Source organism: Nesoenas mayeri (genome assembly GCF_963082525.1).
Source record: "Nesoenas mayeri genome assembly, chromosome: 11".
NCBI classification, from domain to species: domain Eukaryota; kingdom Metazoa; phylum Chordata; class Aves; order Columbiformes; family Columbidae; genus Nesoenas; species Nesoenas mayeri.
In genome coordinates this window covers 19034864-19053774 of record NC_137563.1, presented here as the reverse complement: position 1 = coordinate 19053774, position 18911 = coordinate 19034864, and the positions used below count along the sequence as shown (strand labels likewise).

At 42.1% G+C, this 18911-nt stretch overlaps 1 protein-coding gene across 1 annotated transcript in view; it reads right to left on the bottom strand.

The window, feature by feature from the left end:
- Positions 1 to 18911, bottom strand: part of DAPK2 (death associated protein kinase 2) — a gene marked incomplete at its 3' end in the record, with an annotated part of 47082 nt that overhangs the window by 2734 nt on the left and 25437 nt on the right. Inside the window, exons 3-8 of the mRNA XM_080350860.1 lie at positions 13080 to 13301; positions 6145 to 6283; positions 4131 to 4260; positions 2962 to 3010; positions 2282 to 2308; positions 170 to 322 (exon numbers count right to left, since the gene is read on the bottom strand). Of these exons, the coding sequence (XP_080206986.1) occupies positions 170 to 322; positions 2282 to 2308; positions 2962 to 3010; positions 4131 to 4260; positions 6145 to 6283; positions 13080 to 13301 (720 nt within the window). The remainder of the gene's footprint in view (positions 1 to 169; positions 323 to 2281; positions 2309 to 2961; positions 3011 to 4130; positions 4261 to 6144; positions 6284 to 13079; positions 13302 to 18911) is intronic.

Sequence of the window (18911 nt, the reverse complement as noted above, 5' to 3'; positions counted from 1 at the left end):
CGGGTGCAGTGATTAACTAGGGCACAGCAGCAGAATTTTACCTCCTGTCTGGCTCTTGAAAGGCAACACGCACTGCAGGGAAAGCCTTTCAGAGTACTCGTCAGGCTCCATTTCACCAGGAAATGGTGAAATCTTAGAGACAGATGGATCTTTCTGAATTTTCACTTACCGTATATCTTTCACCAGGAGTTTCTGAATAAAGTCTTTTGCCAGGTCACTGGTATTGCTGAAAAATTCTTCATCGAATTCATAATTCACAGCTGTGATGTTGGCAAGCGTTTCTTGTTTAGTTTCTCCAAGGAAAGGTGATGCACCACTAAGGCTAGAGAAGCCAGAAAGAAGAATCAATTGGAAAAACAATAGCAGAGGTCCCCTAATGAAACTACAGTGACTGTGTAATATACTCATAGGACATTTGTGGACCTTGTGTTGTAGCAGTCGTGCCATGTGGGAAAGAACAGGTCCAGCTTCGGCTCTCTACATCTGGGCTGATGAGTCAGACTCATTCTGAAAGTCCCTAAAGCAGCACTAACGGGTGCACGCAGCCAGAAATGCACAGGTTCACTGAAGCCATTGCTAACCCAACTAGAAAAACCTTCAGCTGAGGAGAGTCTCACCCACAGACACTACCAGGCAGAAGCTTCTATTGGTTTCAAGTAGATAAAGTAGCATTTCTACAGATTGCCTTGGGTTAGGAAAAGCCCTGTCCCTACTGCTGCTCTGTCCACAAAGCTGCTGACAAGTTCCCTGCACAGTGGGGTCAGCCAGGAGACCTTTCTCAGCTGGAACCAAAGCACAATGCGTGATGGGAAGCCAGGTGTGTGGCCTTGCTGAGGGGCCAACTCCTCTGGAGAGGCAGGGTCATGCTGCTCGGTAAAAGGAACCCCCAAACAAAAGAACTTTGGCTGCAGTAAAATCCTACTGGTTTTGAACAATGCAAAATTTCACTCTGTTGGCACTCTGCTCCAACTGCGAGGATATAATGGAGCCACCATCATAGTAAAATGCTGTTCAGCAACCTTTTACTTATACAGAAAAAGCTTTCATCCTGCTTTGCCTGTCTCAACTGTGACTGATGACCTTCACCTTCGACGGCTATTTACCTCTGCTCCATAAAACTCAAGTGTCAGAACAGATTCATTGCAGCCTCCTCCTGCCCTGCCTTCCCTCCCCTTCCTCCCTCCCCAGTCCACAGGGATGCTGGCTTGCAAAAGTCTGCTTTACAGGAAATGTTATTTATACCAAGGAAATTGATCTCATCCCTTTTAAAAAATCTTCTGGGCTATTATCATGCTTATCTATTATATCTAGCTTTGATAGCACCGTTTCAGGATGCAGCAGGCTCAAAACAGGACTGCAGCAAACTCCTGGGATCTAAACTGAGGTTTTGCATACTAAACTGCTTGCTTACACAATCCTGCTCAGCAGACCTTTTTGCCAAGGCTGTATTGCCACTACCATGTTGACTGGGAATTTGGAGGTAAGCAGAAAGTCAGATAGGACCAGCCGGGCCACTCAGCCCAGTCCCCAGCTACCACACATGGTTTTATCCACAGAATAAACACTGGAGTGCATAAAGTATTTCACCTCCCTCTACAATCACATGATGACACCAAAGCAGCTGACACAGCACAGCAGTATGAGTGAGGTCCTCCAGTTGACTTTTATGCAGCAAATTTCACCCAGAAGCCACAGTCAACCTCACTTCTTAACAGGTTTTACATAGTCCCTCTTAAGCCTTTGCTCCATTTCTGTGGGCCACAAAGAAGGTGAAAAGACGACACTTTGCTACAGATCATGGGCCTTGTTCCAAAACTAAAGCTTGGAAAGCTGTCCTAGAGCCTTGGTTTCTTTTTCCTTTCCCCAAACCGTGCCATGAAGCAGCTGTAATTCCACCTTCTGGACCTTCACTGGAAGCCAAAGCCAATAGTGCTCTGTTCTCTGATGCCGGTACTATTACACTTTCTGTTTCTAACCTCTCCACATACTGGTAGCTCATAGCTCTTCTATGAGCAACAAATACATTTGGGCTTTTTCATTCTCTACCTTTTGGAGCTGATGAGGTCCCACAAGAAGCAGACATGCCCAGTGACGCTGGAGACATCTTCTACCCCTTATTTTAAACTTGAAGAGGCTGCAGGGTAACGTTTGCCCTTCAGACAAACCACTTCCCACCCGTGTGTGCGCAGCGCCCTACTTAACTGACTAAAGGGACAAGCTGTTTCATAATAGTGCAACAGAGCTTTAGGAACGCTTCCACAGGAGAGTCTATTGTACTCACAGTATGTAGGTGATGACTCCTATGCTCCTAAAAAACAAAAGCGATTAATTACAATGGTTCTACATGACCTGTATTCTTCTTAACATACACAATAAGATAGCTGCGATACAGGCAGGAGACCAGCCGTGGCTTTAGATAACTGTTAATATGTCTCAAAGAATGGTGTTTCAGGAAAAAGGTGAATTTTACATACGCTTCAATTAATGTGGATATTTGAAGTCTCTTTACATATTTTTCCTCTAGCAGGTATCTACTACAGTGCACATCAGAAATACAAAGGAACAGAAGGCTGTTTTCTTTGGGGTGACCTCTCTGGCCTGCCTTTTCAGCAGATCAGATTGGTACGCAGGTCTCCTCTGCATGCAGTGCTGTTACAAATAAAGCTGCCACAAGCACTGCAGGGACATGTTCTCTTTCAAGAGAGCTCCTCTGCAGCGGACACTGGCAAACTGTTAACTCTGAACTGCCATCACTAAAGATTTGCATTGTAATTTTGCAGAAAACAAATATTTTCATCGAAAAGAACGCATAAAAAATGGAAAGAGAGAACAAAGACTTATTAACAGCACTTAAGTTTTTGGTTTTGTTTTGCTGCAGTAGTATGGATTCTATTTGGAGTAAATTGGGGAAAAAGTAAAAGTAGAGCAACCTGAAAAAAAAAAAAGATGTTAAAATCTTACCACATATCTGCAGCTAGTCCAAGCGGTTCATAGTTCACTATTTCTGGAGCTGTAACAAAAATTTAATCAAACATCAGTAATTGAGGTAACAAATTTTTACCAGGCTGAATTGTAGCAGGTCAAAAATTACCGAGAGGGAAAAAGGAGACAGGAGGGAGAAGGAAAGGTAGTTACAGGATGTACTGCTTATAGCTTGATAGTCCGCAGAGAAATCTGAGTTCACAGATGTCCAAAAGAGCACAACGCAACTCAAGAATAAGGGTGAAGCAGATACTATACAGTAATTACAGGGCAACTTATACCAAATAGCAAATAATTTCACCTCCCAAGGATACTGTCACCCCTAAGAATCTGAGCTTTTGTTTTGTTTTTAACTGGTGCCATTAAAGCTAGTTTCTAATGGTCAGTCAGAAACAACCCTTGGGCAAGAGATTGAAATTACACACCAGACTACATTTCTGTCCTTGTCAAACCCTACTGTCTTGATAAGAAACATTTCCTCCTTGGAAAACATCCCCATAGGAGACTGCATGCAAGAGAAAAGACCAAGGCGAGGTCATGATGAACAAAGGTGTCTGTGACAGTTGTATTTAACTGGAATATAAATTACAGTTCTTTCCCTGCCTCCGCAATCTCCAAAAACCAACCCCAAAACCTCTAATTGAAACAAGTAGAAGGATTAACCTAAAATCTAAGGAAGAATTATGATCAGTGAGTAATAAGAATCAGGCAGAAAAATGTAGGGGAAGGTGAGGGCTTTGTACTCATCAGGTGTACAGTGTGAGGCAGTTTCATGTAGAATGCAGTGACAGAGATGCCAACACAATTGTGTACCTGTGCACTACAATGCAGAGACCTCACGTGCTCCAGGGAACAATTAAAAAAATTATTAGAATTTGTATTTGCAGAGTTTCACAATGTCAATCCTGAATTCACATCTCTAAATACTTATTTGGCAGCAACCTGCTCTCACAGGAGTAGCACATGTGATTTATAGAAAGCATCTTTTGGCTATTCCAGAAAAATAAAGTAAACTTCTAGATATAGGTCACCTTGATATAAACGATATTGAAACTACCTCTTTTCCCACCTTCTTAACTTTGAAAAGCTGTTTCAAGTCCCTCATGGAACTCAAAATACAAGACAAAGGAACAGGGTTGGTCACTTACCTACAAATTCTGGAGTTCCAAAAATGTTTTTAAATTCAACTCCATCTTCTATTTTGTGAGCCAGGCCAAAGTCAATGAGTTTTATGTGTGGAATAGGGATGTTCTTGTCTAGAAGCATAATGTTTTCAGGCTAAAAATAACATGAGAGAAATCTTTGTTATTATAATAAAAGTATCTTGGGAAAGTAACAGAGTTCCCAAGTGGTGTTTTTCCTTCACATATAAACACTGTAGAACAAGAAACACATCTGTGCATAACCATTTACAGCTCATTCTTTTGAGAAAGGGATGACAACTGTGAAATTTGACATCATTGAATGGACCTGAATTTCAAAAAAGCAGAGCAAATCTAAGAAGAGTAATATTCCTCTAATTTTACGTTATGCAAAAATCTCCCTTTCTCTATCTTCCCATTAGCACACCTAAGCTTATTTTCTTAACGATGGCTATTGCCAGGACAAAACCAAGACACTAGATAGGAAGGACATTTCATCAACTTATATCTCCAACTAAACTTCTCAGCATTATTTACTCCCTACCGTGGCCCTATTTCACAGATTTCAGAGTAAACTGTAGCTTCAATTTATCTCCCATGAAGAGCTTTAAGTCAGTAATTTGTCATAACTTAATCATAAGCTCAAAAGCAAGAGTGAGACAGTTTGATTCCCTGCCGGCAGCTGCCTGGCCTTTTCACAGCAGCTCCTGCCATGGAAGCAGCTCCTGCTCATCAGAGCTGCACTGGGAAAGGGAGCAGCTGAATCATTTATTGTCATAGCCATTGGACCAAGGAGATTTTAGCCTCAGGCTAACAAGTCTGGTTTTCTTCCATGGATCTAAGACATATGTGTTCACCCCAGATACACAATGTGGATTAAAGCAGACAGAACAGACTGAAATGGCAAAAAGTCACAGTCACTATTTTATTCCTGATGTAGTGTAAGTCACTGTAGCTTCACTACAGTTGATGGAGCCCTGTCAAGTGACGAGATAATTATGAATCATCCTCTATCTAATCAGATCACTGCTTAAAAATACATGTCTTAGTTAACACTAGCAAAACTCTGAACCCAATCCTGTAAAATCTAGGACAGTTATTCTGCGAATATGTTTTAGGTCATTTGATATTCACTATCAGCGAAATGACTCTTTACTTATCCTTTCTGATCTGTAGCTTGCAATTCTTCTAACATCTTCACTGACCACCTGACATCACTGGTAGTAAATATCAAAATTAGTAGCTAGCGATCAGTATAGAAAAAGTTGCACCTAATTTCACAATAATTTCATGCCACTGGATATTACACTGTTTTCTAACACACAGCAGAAACTTTCAGTCTTTGGCTTCTGGATTCATGTAGTAATTTCACAATCAAGTGCACGTTCACATATCTCCTCAAAAGAAGAGAGACAGTCGAGAGACAGTGCAGTGCATTGTCTAGGCCAGCTGCACTGACAGCAAAGTCAAGGACCAAGGCTACAGACGTCACCTGCTGTGGTAGGAAGAGAGCTTTGTGTGACGTGCTTGCAAGGCCTAATTAGCTAATAAAGCAGCAAGTCTTTCTGTTAACCAAACTGTACCAGATAACACAGACTCCTCACGTAATTCTAAACACAGTGGGGAAGGAAAGCACCAGCAGTTGTTTGTAACTGGACCTGGCCCTCCTCTTCCCAAAAATGCATTTCTTCTGTACATCATTACAATTTCTTTATTATTATTATTTTAAAACAGCATGCTTTGGAGGACACCACAAATGCAAACAGCTGAAGGATGAAGACTTACAGTTTCTTTTTCTCAGTCAGTAAATAGAAGCCCATCCAAAAGTTATCATAGGCCTGATAAAGAAGATTATCTCCCTTGGAGCACTCAGCTGCGAAGTACATCTTAAATGTACTTAGCATTTTAGTATTAGTCCTAAATTTTAGTCATGTTATCAAATACAGATATCTAACAAATTGAAGAAGGTACAGTCTGTCATTAAAAACCAACAGTAACAGTTTTAAATCAGCATCTTTACCTTCAAATCAAAGTGAGCAATTTTCTTCGAGTGAAGGTAATTCACACCATCCAAAATCTGCTTGATAAATCTGGTTGCTTCCTCTTCACTCAGAGACTCCTTCTGTGCCAGGAAATCAAAAAGTTCTCCTCCAGAAACCCTGCAAAGCAGACCAGAAAACATCCTGTTATCTACTGCGTTGTAAGACATAGAATAAGCATAAGCACAGAAAACTGAAGTAGCAAAAAGCCTCCATACAGTCAGGAAAAGCCACTCTTGACAATCTAGGGCATTATGTTCTGCTCCCAGGTGTGCCAAAACTTCCTTTGGGCTTCAGCCATCTCCCCTGTAAATGAAGGACTAGCTTTCCCTAATTCATTGATGCTGCAAAGGTTTGATTCATCAAGGACGATAAAGGACCAAAAAAAAATGGTACACTGATGAATCTAAGATGTACATATTTCAATAGGCAGACTTGGATGTTAACCACTTTAACTGCTATTGTTCAACATTTTCATTTTGGATGATACAGAGGAAATAAGTTGTAAGAGTCAACAACTGTTAAAGAATTACTCCTCTTATCACTTACCATCAGAAACATGAGGCAATAAGATCTGCCAACAGAAACTCTCTTCTTTCCAGAACAGTCATTACATTGTCCTAACACAGATTCTTGCCCGACTTAACTGATACGAAAGCACTTCTTTTGTGCTGAATTTAAGAAGAAAGCAGATTGGAAGGTACCTAAAGCTGTCTTGCCAGATCGAGGAAGTGCTATTAGTTACCATGAGTTCTCACATCAAAACTGAAATACATTCCATACATATTTAGTACATAAGACTTTTATTTTCATTTTTGTGCCGTGCATTGAGAGCTCCAGTGCTATTCTTCTATGTATTATGTAATAGGATGTTCTTTCGTGCAACTGCCCCTCGGACCCTGGGCTCCTACACAGCACTGGTGGTGACAAGACGGTGATTCCTACTCTGCCTCTTTCAAACGACCGTGAACAGCTACAAAAACTGCCAAGAGGAATCAACTGCAAACAAGAACATGTCAAAAGCCACAAAGACACTGGGTTTATTTCTCAGCTTCTACTGTTGCTGAGGGTGACAGCAAACCTTGGTGTTCCAAAAGCAGAGATATACGCAGGGCCTCTTGACTTGAGCATTGATTATTGGATATTTTTTTCACAGCTCGCACATAGTCAGGAACTTTCTAAGCAACGTGAGACAGGACACTTCACCTGGGCAGAAGTCACCTCACTTCACCTGCACAGAAGTCATTTGATGCTTTCATTGTTACAACTAAATGGCTGGCAAACAAGAATAAACTTAGATGACCCAGGAATATGTTGTAACCGCTGTCTCTGGCTGCCGCCTGCTCCTTCCTATTAGTTACTCGACCTATGAGACTCTAATTCAGCCTCTGGTTTTCTTTCTAGGTGACACATTCCGAGGGTCTCAGCACTACCATCATCCTTGCTGGACAGTTATTTTCTTTTACCCTGTGCATTTCAGGAGCCATGGAACATCGTCTGTTTTTCATATTCTAGTAGGTTTAGGGGGCCTTGCTTCGTTAAAAATTATTCCAGCTGACTGCAATAATGTGACAAGCCAGTAGAGAAATTTGTAAGTAAAATCTGGTGGTGTTTTGATGAAATCTGCTTACAGAGATCAGGCAAGTCACTTTTGTCCCATTTCCTTAATGACTTACATTCAAACGGTGCTTGAGCAACCACCCCTGGGCAGCACTATGGCCCAGTCCCCAGGAAGCCAGTTGTACGGGGACACTTTCTCCTACTTCGCTGGAATTTAATCAGGTAGGCACGCCACTCTCTCTTCCTCTTTTACCCTGTAAGACCTGCTTGTTCCTTGGACTGCGCTAAGGATGTCAGAGGAGCCTGGAAACTTTCTTTTGAGGAATCTCCTTTGCTACACAAAGGAATGTCAGAAGATTGCTTAGCTGCCCAGACCAGAGGCATTTAATTCCTTTTCTCTCTTGCCGTCCCCAAGAGCGCTCACTTCAAACAGCTAGGGTAGCTGCTTGGGGCGCACCAGCTATTTTGCCCCAAGGCAACCTCAGCAACATCCCAGGCAACCAGCTACACCTAAGGCACGGCTGAAGAAACTACAGCCTGCAAGAATCAGGACCACAGGAGATTGACTTGCTAGCTCCTTGCTGTATTTTCCCCTCTTCTTTCTAGTTCACACTAACCCTGAATCAGGGGGAACTTCCAAAGTACAGAATACAACATAAAAATGGAAAAGGAAACAACAACAAAAAAAGATTCAGGGAGACTGAAGTATGTCTGTTACTTTCTCAGCAAAGACTCTCCCTCTTATATCTACTACATAAGCATTTTGTTTTCTGAAGGTCAGAGATGGACATATATTACAAACGGTACATTAATCTCCAGCCTTTCATGGTATAGCCTAAAACATTAGCCTAAGCTGCAGGCATCTTAAAAGAGTAATCTAAAGGAAAATTCAGTAGAAAAGAGGTGATGATTTCTTGTTAACAAAGACTCAGGTTTAAAAAACAGGTTTGAGTAAATTGTATGAAGAGAGTGATGAGCAGCTCAGGGCAGGACCATTCTTATCCAAGTTACGCATCTGAACTCAGAAACTCTCAGACAGAAGAGACTGAGCAATCCCCAAAGCCAGCCACCATGGCATCCCAGAAAAAAAGCAGATCAGCACTAACTCATTGCAGTAAAACACTCATAACTGCACTACAAGGTACATTTGAACACTCAGGGAGGTGTGTTTTCTAAATCTGTACCACCTGTAAAAGAGCAAATGCTCCTGTCTCAAAGGACCTTGAGTTACAGAAAAATTCCTCTGTCTGGTTCCATTTCTTTCCCTTCTACTATGTCACCTTATTTCCACGGCAAAGAAGCAAACAATGGATACCTTTGCTCTTCCTTCAAAGTCCAATAAAAGGCAAATGAAAATGCCTTCTTGCTTCTTGGGAACAGCTGTTTATTTTGTGTACACAACCTTGACACTTTCCAGTAGAGGAGACTGACGTACCAACCGAACCTGCCCTAAGGCTGCTTTTGTTCTGGCGCAGCAGGCTCAAGGCCGGGCCCAAGAGACAGCACAGCAAGGTCACCAAAACCTGAGCAGAGCATGGCCCTGCACAACGTGCACAGGGACGGGCAAACCGCGTACCTGCCGCCCTGCACGTAACAGCAGCGCAGCTGGCAACGCTTTCCTGCTCCCCAACAGAAGAAACAGCCTGCAGAACCAGGTCTTGTCTGTGGCAGCACAGTGAGTCTGGGAGAGGGACAACATGGTAGCCAAAGCCTCTTTTAAACACCAGGGTACCTTCTTCAATTAATCAAGAATACTGGGGACGTGCTTTTGAAACTGAAGTCCACTGTAGCTTAATTAATGGGCCAGGTGCTGTAACACATATTTTGATAAACTGCAGGGAGTATGAGGCTCTGATATCAGAGCATCAGGAGGAGAGATCTGTTTATAGAGATAACTAAATTATCTTTATTAGCAATTATTATCATCCTCAATGTGTATACAGCAGTCAAATGCAGTGGCCTTAATCAGGTCAAAACTTTGCTTCACTCGGCCTTCTAAAAGTGCAATAAGCTACAGCCTGACAATAGGACACACAAAATGCATTAGGCCATGTGAGGACAGGAAAAAGCAGACGGTAATGAAATGGGAGGTGGTTTTAGCACCAAGTAGCTGCCAGTCAGAAAAAGCAAGCTCCTTTCCCATCTTTCAGTGCATGGCTAGAGAGACTAACATTCGGCCATAGATATATACTGAAAAATTCACAGATGTCTATCATCACTCATTTGCCATCTGCCAGCAGTCACATCGATCTCCAGGAACGCTCCCCGGCCTCACCGCCGGCTCCCCGGGAAAGCTCGCGGTGATTTCAGCTCACTCGGGGATCAAAGCCACATTGCCTGGATTCCATGCACAAGACTGAGGCAGCTGCCCAATGGAACACATGGTCTACATAACTTCAGCCACAGTGCCTCTGTATTTCATGCTTCATATAGAAAGAAAAATTGAACCATTTACTCCTTATCTAAAAATGGTAGTAAGTAGGAGATCTCAGGCTGTCTCCTTCTTTATAGCTTTACTTTAGTACCATGAATTGACAGCTGAAGGATATGTCATCTTCTGCACAGCTCCTCTAAGACTCAGAGCTTTGTAACATAGATGATATTAATTCCACAAGAGAGGAGGGGACAGCCCCCAAAAGCCTAAATTGATGTATGCCTTCCCTCCCTACATGACAAATTTCTTCTCCTTAGGCCATGAGCATACATTCTGACCAGCAAAGCTGCATTTATTAGAACTGTTTCCACTCCTGTCTCTCATGAGTACAAGCACACAACTCTGCTCTCTCCATTAGGTGACAATGCTGAGGTTTCCCTGAGTTCTCAGAGGAGATGAGGAAGGCTGAGCCACATAAATACACACAGATACAAATCTGCACATGTACTAAGAATTTACTTCCTTTTGAACTCCTTAAGGTAGACCAACAGCACACACTATGAATGTACACAAGGAAATTCTTTGGACATAGGTCATCTGTGCGCAGTTACTTTTATTACAGGCTTGATCCTCAGCCACGAAACACCCAGGATGGTAATAAGTCAAGTGCCAAGTTTCATCCAAACTCATTATCTCAGTATAAGTTTGGGCATAAAGAGACGCAGTCACCTGGGGCCTCCTCTGTTTCATTTCTTGAAAAAGTGAAAGAATTTTATCATGGCAGATTATTTTTAACCAATAATTGACATTACCCAACTGCAAAGTTTGCTTAAAATGACTCTCAAACTAACATATCGACAGTAACACTTAAATTTGGGGACATCCAAATGTTTGACAGCATTCAGCTGTAATGCAGAGATGCAAGTGATCTTGCTGTGACCTTGCAGCTGCTACAGGTCAAATCTAATATGCATCAGAATGGTTGGCAAATAGCACTGAGAACAGAAAGGCAAACAGCAGCAGGCAACTTACTTCCCCTCCTGACTTCCCAGTGAAGAACTTGAATCCCTGGCGAGCGCAGGAAGCTGAAATGAATTACATGACCTAACTCAAGTGATGACAATTTCCTGTAGCATCTAATACCTCAGCATACTCAGTCTGACAGATTGGTTACTCTAATAATCTTCCCTTGGTATTGCACACTGGTAAGCTTAAAAACAGCTGCAGCTGGCCTGTGTGTCCTGCTCTAGCTCAAAAAGAGCAACTCTCTGTTCTTTTGGGATATCACTTGTTCCTTCTTCCAAAACACCTACTTCAGCCTCTCCAATATAAGCTGAAGCCACGTAAACAGGAATAACTCTTCCAGTGTCATTTTGATTCATATTGGGTTGCAAGGCCAGGAGGCAAAAACGCTGTTTACAGACAAAGGCTCTCTCAGCCAGGCTGGACAGAGGTGGTACTTGTTAAAAAACCAAAATCAACCTCCTACTCCTCTCCATCTGTTAGGGTCCTTCCACATCACATTACATTTTACAAAAGTGAAGAAATTCCATCACACATACATTAGAGTCAGCATTGAAGTGACTGTGTAAACTTTAACCTCCGCATGCATTTCAGACTAATGTCACATAACCCACCCCTGCATGCAACCCCCAAAACATAATGACTTTGAAATACTGTTAAAATGATATGATGGCTTTCCAAAACACGGTCGGGCATGTCTGTCCAAATGGCGGCCTTTAAGAATCTTGAGCCAGGCAGCAGAAAGAGGCAGAACACATTCAAACAAGTTGTCTTATAAGAGATTACATTATTAGCCTGTGGTCTGCATCTGTCTCCAATGTTTCACCTCAGTTCCATCCAACACATAGGAAGGGCAATGGGATATAAGAAATAGAGTATTTCTAGGCTGATGGAACAAACAGCCAAACAGAATTCACACAGGCAATTTAAGAGCTATAGCAGAGACTGGCAATTTTGATACCGCTTTAAATTCCAATCAGCTGGCATTTCTCTATATAGTAACACCTATTAGCCAGGTTCTCCAACTTTCTTTCACTCAATAAAATTAAATACACACAAAAGCACCAAAGGTGACTCCCCAAAATGCAAATGCATGTTCCAACTAAGCAAAGCTTCTTAGCCAAGGACTTGTTAAGATGATTCCTCCAGTTTCCCTGGGCTGTGCACCCTTTTTTTCCAGGCAGGGACAAGCACGTGTTGTGCAGAATAAGCTGTTGTCCCCTCAGCCTGGACAGAGAAGCAGGTGCTTGCTGGCTTTAAATCTCTTCTTAAACAGTATAAATCAGTTTGCATTACAGAGCCAAATGTGTCTGATACTCACCCTGAACCAGCAGCCTGGCCTTCCCATGGGTCACAGCACAGGGGTGAGGCTATGGCACAACCTAAACGGAAGGGCTTCCCCCATCACATGAGGAAACAGCACTCTGCTGCTATTCATCCCCCATAGCCAAAGTCTGGGGATCAAAACAAAGCCTCCCCTTGCCCTCCTGCCCTCTTTTCCCCTAGTCTCCTCTAAATGAGGAAAATACAGGAGTAGTAAGAACAGCTGCAAATTTTGCAGAGGACTTGATGGCTTTACATGCATTGGAAAAGATCAAAGCAGAAAGAATAAAGAAATGAGCATTCAGTGGCCATTTGTGCTGCCTCCAAGGTCCATGTCAGGGCAGCACCAGCAGACATGAGGTAATCCCTCTGTTAGCAAACTGTTTTCAAGTTGAGAACACTCCCTGGCTCACTAACAATGGCCTCAGCTGATGTTGAGGTGCACCTGCATCCCCAGGGCGCATGGATGAACTGGGGGCCTGTTTACCAGCAACCTCATTCAGTTCTGCTGCCAAGATCTGTGAGAACACAACAGCTCCATTCTAACAGCGGCTCGGTGTCCTGGCAGCCTCCACAGCCCTTTCCGGTTCCTATTTCCCTCACCGTACCGCGGAGTTCAGGAAGCCCCTTACTCACAGCTCCAGGATGAGGACCACATCTGTCTTGTTCTCGTAGATGTCATGCAACTTGATGATGTTGGCGTGCAGAATCTGCTGCAGAATAGCAACCTCCCGTTCGATCTCCTCACGCCTCACTCCACGACGGCTGGCCCGACTCTGACGTTTCTTAATGAATTTAGCAGCATACTCCACACCGGTGCTTTTTTCTCGGCATTTCTTCACTATAGCAAACTGGCCACTGCAAGGACAAGAAGATGATAAATATTTTCTTAAAGCTTACATGTAATCACAGCTTCCCAAATAAGCCATTCATATACAAAGCTTGATCCTGCAACCCCTGAGCAATCCTGCTGACCATACAAGCTTGTTCTTGGTACAATAGCGAGGACTGTCAGAATTAATCTGTTACAGTCACCAGAGCATAACAAGGCAGCCTCCTGCTGTGCCCGAAATTTAGTAAAACCAGGAAATGTCTTGCAAGAAGGGAAGACAGATGTTACAATCTCTAAAAACCAGTTCATGTTTGAATGAATAAGATCTGCCTCAAAAGGTTCAAATTACCACTCCTGCACTGGGTAATGCTTAAGGCATTCAAGTCTGCAACACACCACTGGATGTTCTGAAAGGATACACACCATTAAAGTGTTTCCCTTAAGAACAAGCTCTCAGAAAAGAACTCAAAGGATTGATAACCTTTTGGAAATGTAAAACTGGCCTCCAGTAACCAATTTTCAAATGAGAGAATGGTTTGTTCATATTTCTCCACTGCACTTGATAATTTAGCTGTAAATGTAAAAAACAGGGTATGTGCGGCTTTCTCACTGCACTGCTCTTTTGTTTCACAGACAAAGAATTTCCTATTGCGCCAAGTAGTGAAGTGGCCACGTTAAAGTTTAAAAGACAGGCAGCTGCCATTTGCCCATAACATTTTCTTCACTGTGGTTCCTAAAGTAAGATATTTCAGTCCAGCTGTAAAATTTCTCAGGTATCTCCTAAGAGGGAGGTCAGCTAACAGTAACCCTGCAGGTCGCAGCCTTATGTCAGCAGTGGGAACCTTCCAAGATGAGACAATTGCTACTGACTCTTCAATAGTCAAGTAGGGGACCCTGCTCTGTTGTTCTTTGTGTGAGCTTCATCTTTCTTCATCACGCTCTTGAGAGGCACTATTTGAACTTAGAGAAGGCACCATCTCTACAGAGTTATGTTCCTCCTTCTCTATTGTCTTGTGAAAAAATAACTCAAATCAAGCTGAGAGATATCAAAATTAAGAAAGAAAGGTGGTCTGTAGGTAAGCAGGGTGTGAGTGATACCAATTCTACATAAGGCAAGAATGTGGAATGAACCAGTGATTGTTCAGAGGATCCTTTTGCTCATCGCATTTGGAAGGGACAACTTTGTTGTATCTGTGTTGTACCTTAGAAATGTCTAATCTAAAATCATCACAGACATAAAAATGAAGCCATTAAATCATAAGCGATTACTGTGTGTTTGCATTTAGTCTACAGAGGACAGGCTAAGAGAGCTACTTCTACCTTATAAAAACGAAGGGAAAAGGATGATCTGCAGCTAAAGTACTGGAGGGATTCGAGGGATCCCATTTCTGCCATTAAACAATTCACTTTTGCCCCACCAGCAAAACAAGAAGGAACGTTTATTTCGCGCAGTCTGTCTATGGACACTTATACGGTACTTGGCATAAAGGTGTCTGTCTCCATTTGCTGTGACAACCAGTGCTGTGCCATGCAGTGCAATAGACACTTGTACAAGTTGACTCCGAAAAGCAGACAAAAACCACACTTAAACAGAAATACATCTCTTTTCATGAAGGATCACTCAGCATATTTATTATAATAAAATACCTGTAGCTTCTTACATTTGATTTACATTTGTAATACTCAAGCAAAGTGTAGTGGGTATATAGATTTAAATTTATATTAACTCCTTAGGTTGAATAGTGAGGATAGCTAAATACTTGTTAGTCTGAAGTTATGTGCAACTTGTATAGCTTGAGATTTCATCAGAAACTCTAAATTTCAACTACTCTTTACTAAAATAGGATAACAATTTCTCACAGAATTAATGCAAAATTGCCTTGTTTGGACACACTCTCCAATTATCAAGTTTTCCTTAGATCTTAAAAAAGCAAAACTCAAAAACCGACGGGTTTGGAAAAAAGAAAAGCTAAGTTAAAGCACAAAAAGCACTGATGTTAATTCCTTCAAATAAAACTGATGGAGACCCACCGTTCTCCCAGTTCAAGCACTGCTCGCTCAAGTAATAATGAGTAAGAACATTTGGTCTTGACAGAAACATCGGTTCACACATAAACAAGGTCAGTCCATTCCATTCAGGATGAGTCTCATTCACTTAACTGCTCAATAAGAACCCCAGTATTCTCACAGATTCAGTGAAATCAATCAGTTTCATGCAAAGTATTAAAATAAACTGCGTATTTTAAAATAAATGTGCATGTTCTGATGAACCTTCTTGTACCTAATGGCATCTCAGAATTTTTTTACTTTACGTTTCCATACTAGCGCAGACCTGGATGTAATGATGTGTAAAGTACATAATAAAATGGGATGAGGAATTTGAGTTGGCGGACAAGGAGCTACTGGGGAAGTGCTGTAGTGGCAAGAACAACTGTCAAGGAAAATTACTCCGCTAGCAGCATTTGGAGATTGTGTTTGATAGGACTGACAGAGAGCTGCTGCTGACAAGTCTTGGAGCAATATCTCTGCAGGAAAAGCTACAAGAATGTGAATGGAAAGAGGAGTCGACTACTTTTGTTTGGACACTAGTTAAAGGACCTCAGGATCCACCTCAGTACATCTGTGATTCCAAGTAGCAAGAACACTTTATTACCGCCCTAAACCTCTTCTGCCAGAAGCTCTAAGCTGAGGGTTACTGCTTGCTATTTATTTTCCCACTACTGGATTACAGGAGGGATTTATCAAACTTCCTTTTGGCAGAGGGAAAGAAAAGGAAAAGACACAGAATCTGCCTTGCGAACAGGCCACGTATATCCTATTACAAACAGGACCATGGTGGGGATGTGCACCAGACAGCTGGAGAACTGAGCCTATAGAATATGGTCATGAGCTTCAGTTCGCTTTATTTAAGTGTACAGTGCACCTTGTGGTAATAGTGAGATGAAAAACTAGCAAGCTGTAAAGACAGAATAGGATTATAGTTAAACACATTTTGGCTAAAACTATTGTTTCATGAAAGCTGCATTTTGTTTTGGCAACTTGCTATCAGAATGGTGGCAGGGGGAAGCAATACCTGTATCATCTCAGGGATTTGGAGGCAAGAAGCACCAGCTCAAACCCATGCTTCACCCTTCTCATAATAATTGGAAGGAAAAACATGAAAACTAAGTACCACATGTGAACCCTATATCCTACCAAGCATTCCTTAGTCAGAAAAGGCTCGGGTTTTATCAATGAATATTTGACAGAACCATACTTCTGAAAAAAAAAATCAAAAATATTTCATCACATTTCCACCATGGAGCAGAAATAAATGGTAAAGTTCTAGTAAGCTGTATGGCCAGGAAGCCACAGGAGAAACGTCTGAGAACAGCACGAATAGCGACCCTTGCCTGGCATGTGTAAAGCCTCACGGGTCTGCAAGATCCCGCCACCAAAAAATAACACCTTATCGAGCCTTGTCTCCTCAAATTGAAGAGTCTCTGCTGATGTCCAACCACTTTACAAACAGACAACACAAGACAGTGAGCTCCTTTTTACCCCCAAGAGCAGCCCGGTCCCCTCCTGCCACAACGCACTGTCTGTCTGACAGCTCACTCTGCAAGAACTGGCGGCTTTCCAGTCCCAGAACACACACTCAGTATCAGACATTTCCTTACTCAGGGCAGTACATCCAGACTTGCAAGGAAAAGACTCATCTTACAGATAACCTCAACCTTTAGCTACTGCGATTTTATCAGCCAGGATTTCTTTATACAAATCACAACAAACTCAGTAAGTGCAATCCCCCATGACTACACTGGAGAAGCACTGAGCTGTTATTGTTTTCAATATTATTATATCCTTCACTGGCTTGGTGAAGGAGAGATGCAAGAACAGTTGGAACGTAAATTATGCAGCATACACTGCAATTATATTCAGAACCTTATAATTATATAATGTGCTTAGTGCTTCATTAACACAGATGTCTGGTTGGAGTCTGTCTTAAGCCTACAAAGGCAGAAAAATGAAAAATTAAGGCTGTCACTTGGTGCTTAAAAGCTAACACTCCATGGCAGAGGCAGCCTCTCATTTCAGAGGGTTCAAACAAGGCCAGACAGCCTCAAATATTCCTTTTTGGTTTCCATTTTCGTGTGTATCCCTAAACACTTCTCAGGAGAGAGGCAGGAACGATGGGACAAATGTACTTATCCCTTTAGGAATAATCAACCAGAAATGGAATTGAGACTGGAGCTGTTTGTCAAATCCATTAACTCGTTCATATTTCTGCCTCCTTGATTTTATCATTATGAGCAAGCCCTAGAGGACTCGAGAGAATGAAATTCCTGCTACAAAATCCCCAGACTTGCCTTAAATATCCTGCTAAAAGAGTTTGTTCTGTAGTGCTGAGAGCTGCCTGTATAAAACCATGTGCGTTTCATGTTTCTGTTTGATTTTTTTTCTTCATTTTTCACAAGAAACACATCGTGCTTGGTCCAGACTTTCTAAAGAGGCATGGTACTAATGTTGCTGTGTTTGCTCCCTCGAATCCTCTCTAGGGACATCAATTCTGCCAGCAAAGTTCAGGGAGAAAATATTTTATGAGTGCTGATGATGGGAATGAACACAGTCACTTTTGCTTTTAAAAAGCCCAGTGATACTGCGACACAGCATAGGAATTCCTGTCTTGTCCTTTTATATACTTCAGGTTCCAGGACAATTGTTCATTACAATATCCACTCCCTTGTAATCTATTTCCCCCCTCCATGTGTATCCACGAACACGCACTTTACCTGCTCCTGTCCCCATCTTTATGGCGTTTCTTTTATCCTTTAAAAACAGACTTCTGCAGGCAGTCCCTACTGAGACAGCTCGTGACTGAGAGGAGGTTGCATGCCACAGGGAAAAACACAACTGCACAATTACTTATCCTAGCACATTTAATGCAGTTACCCACAGCACTGCCCAGAGCCCACTTACCCATTTCCCTGCTCACTGCAGAGCACCTTTGCTTTGCCCATTCCAGGGTCTGCATTACAGCATCACAGAGTAATGTCAAAGTATTTTCTGACTACCTTAAAGGCTGCTGTCATAGGTCCCGTGGAGACCCATACAGCTATGGAGAAAGAAAAAAACAAACAACCAAGGATGTCTCACTGGTATTTTACAAACAGTCAGACACACTTCGGATTTCTTCTTAACTATAAAGCTTGTCAAGTCAGGGACCAAGACAACACCATTTCTGCCCCGCCTAATGCATTTGCATTCAGCAAACATCAGTTTCCCAAAACATTCAATCTAGGCTAGGGAAAAAAAAAAATACACACAAAAAAAACCAAAAACAACAAAAAAAACCCCACACACCCAAAAAACCTACAACAACACTATGTCTCTCTGACACCTGAATAACAGCACTGAGAAACTGAGCCATTTACTTCATTACACATGGGGAGTCCGCGGCTGATCTCAGACTTGAAACTAAATTTCATAGCTCAGATGTGCACATTTCAGCCAAATGACTTCACCAAAATTCATGGGGTTTAGTATATCACTGAAATGAAGATGACTTGGATCATCAACAGCATCATTTACAATGCACACAAGATGAGCGCAGAGGCTGACACTTCCCAATTTATCTTTAATTTAAAAAAACAGTC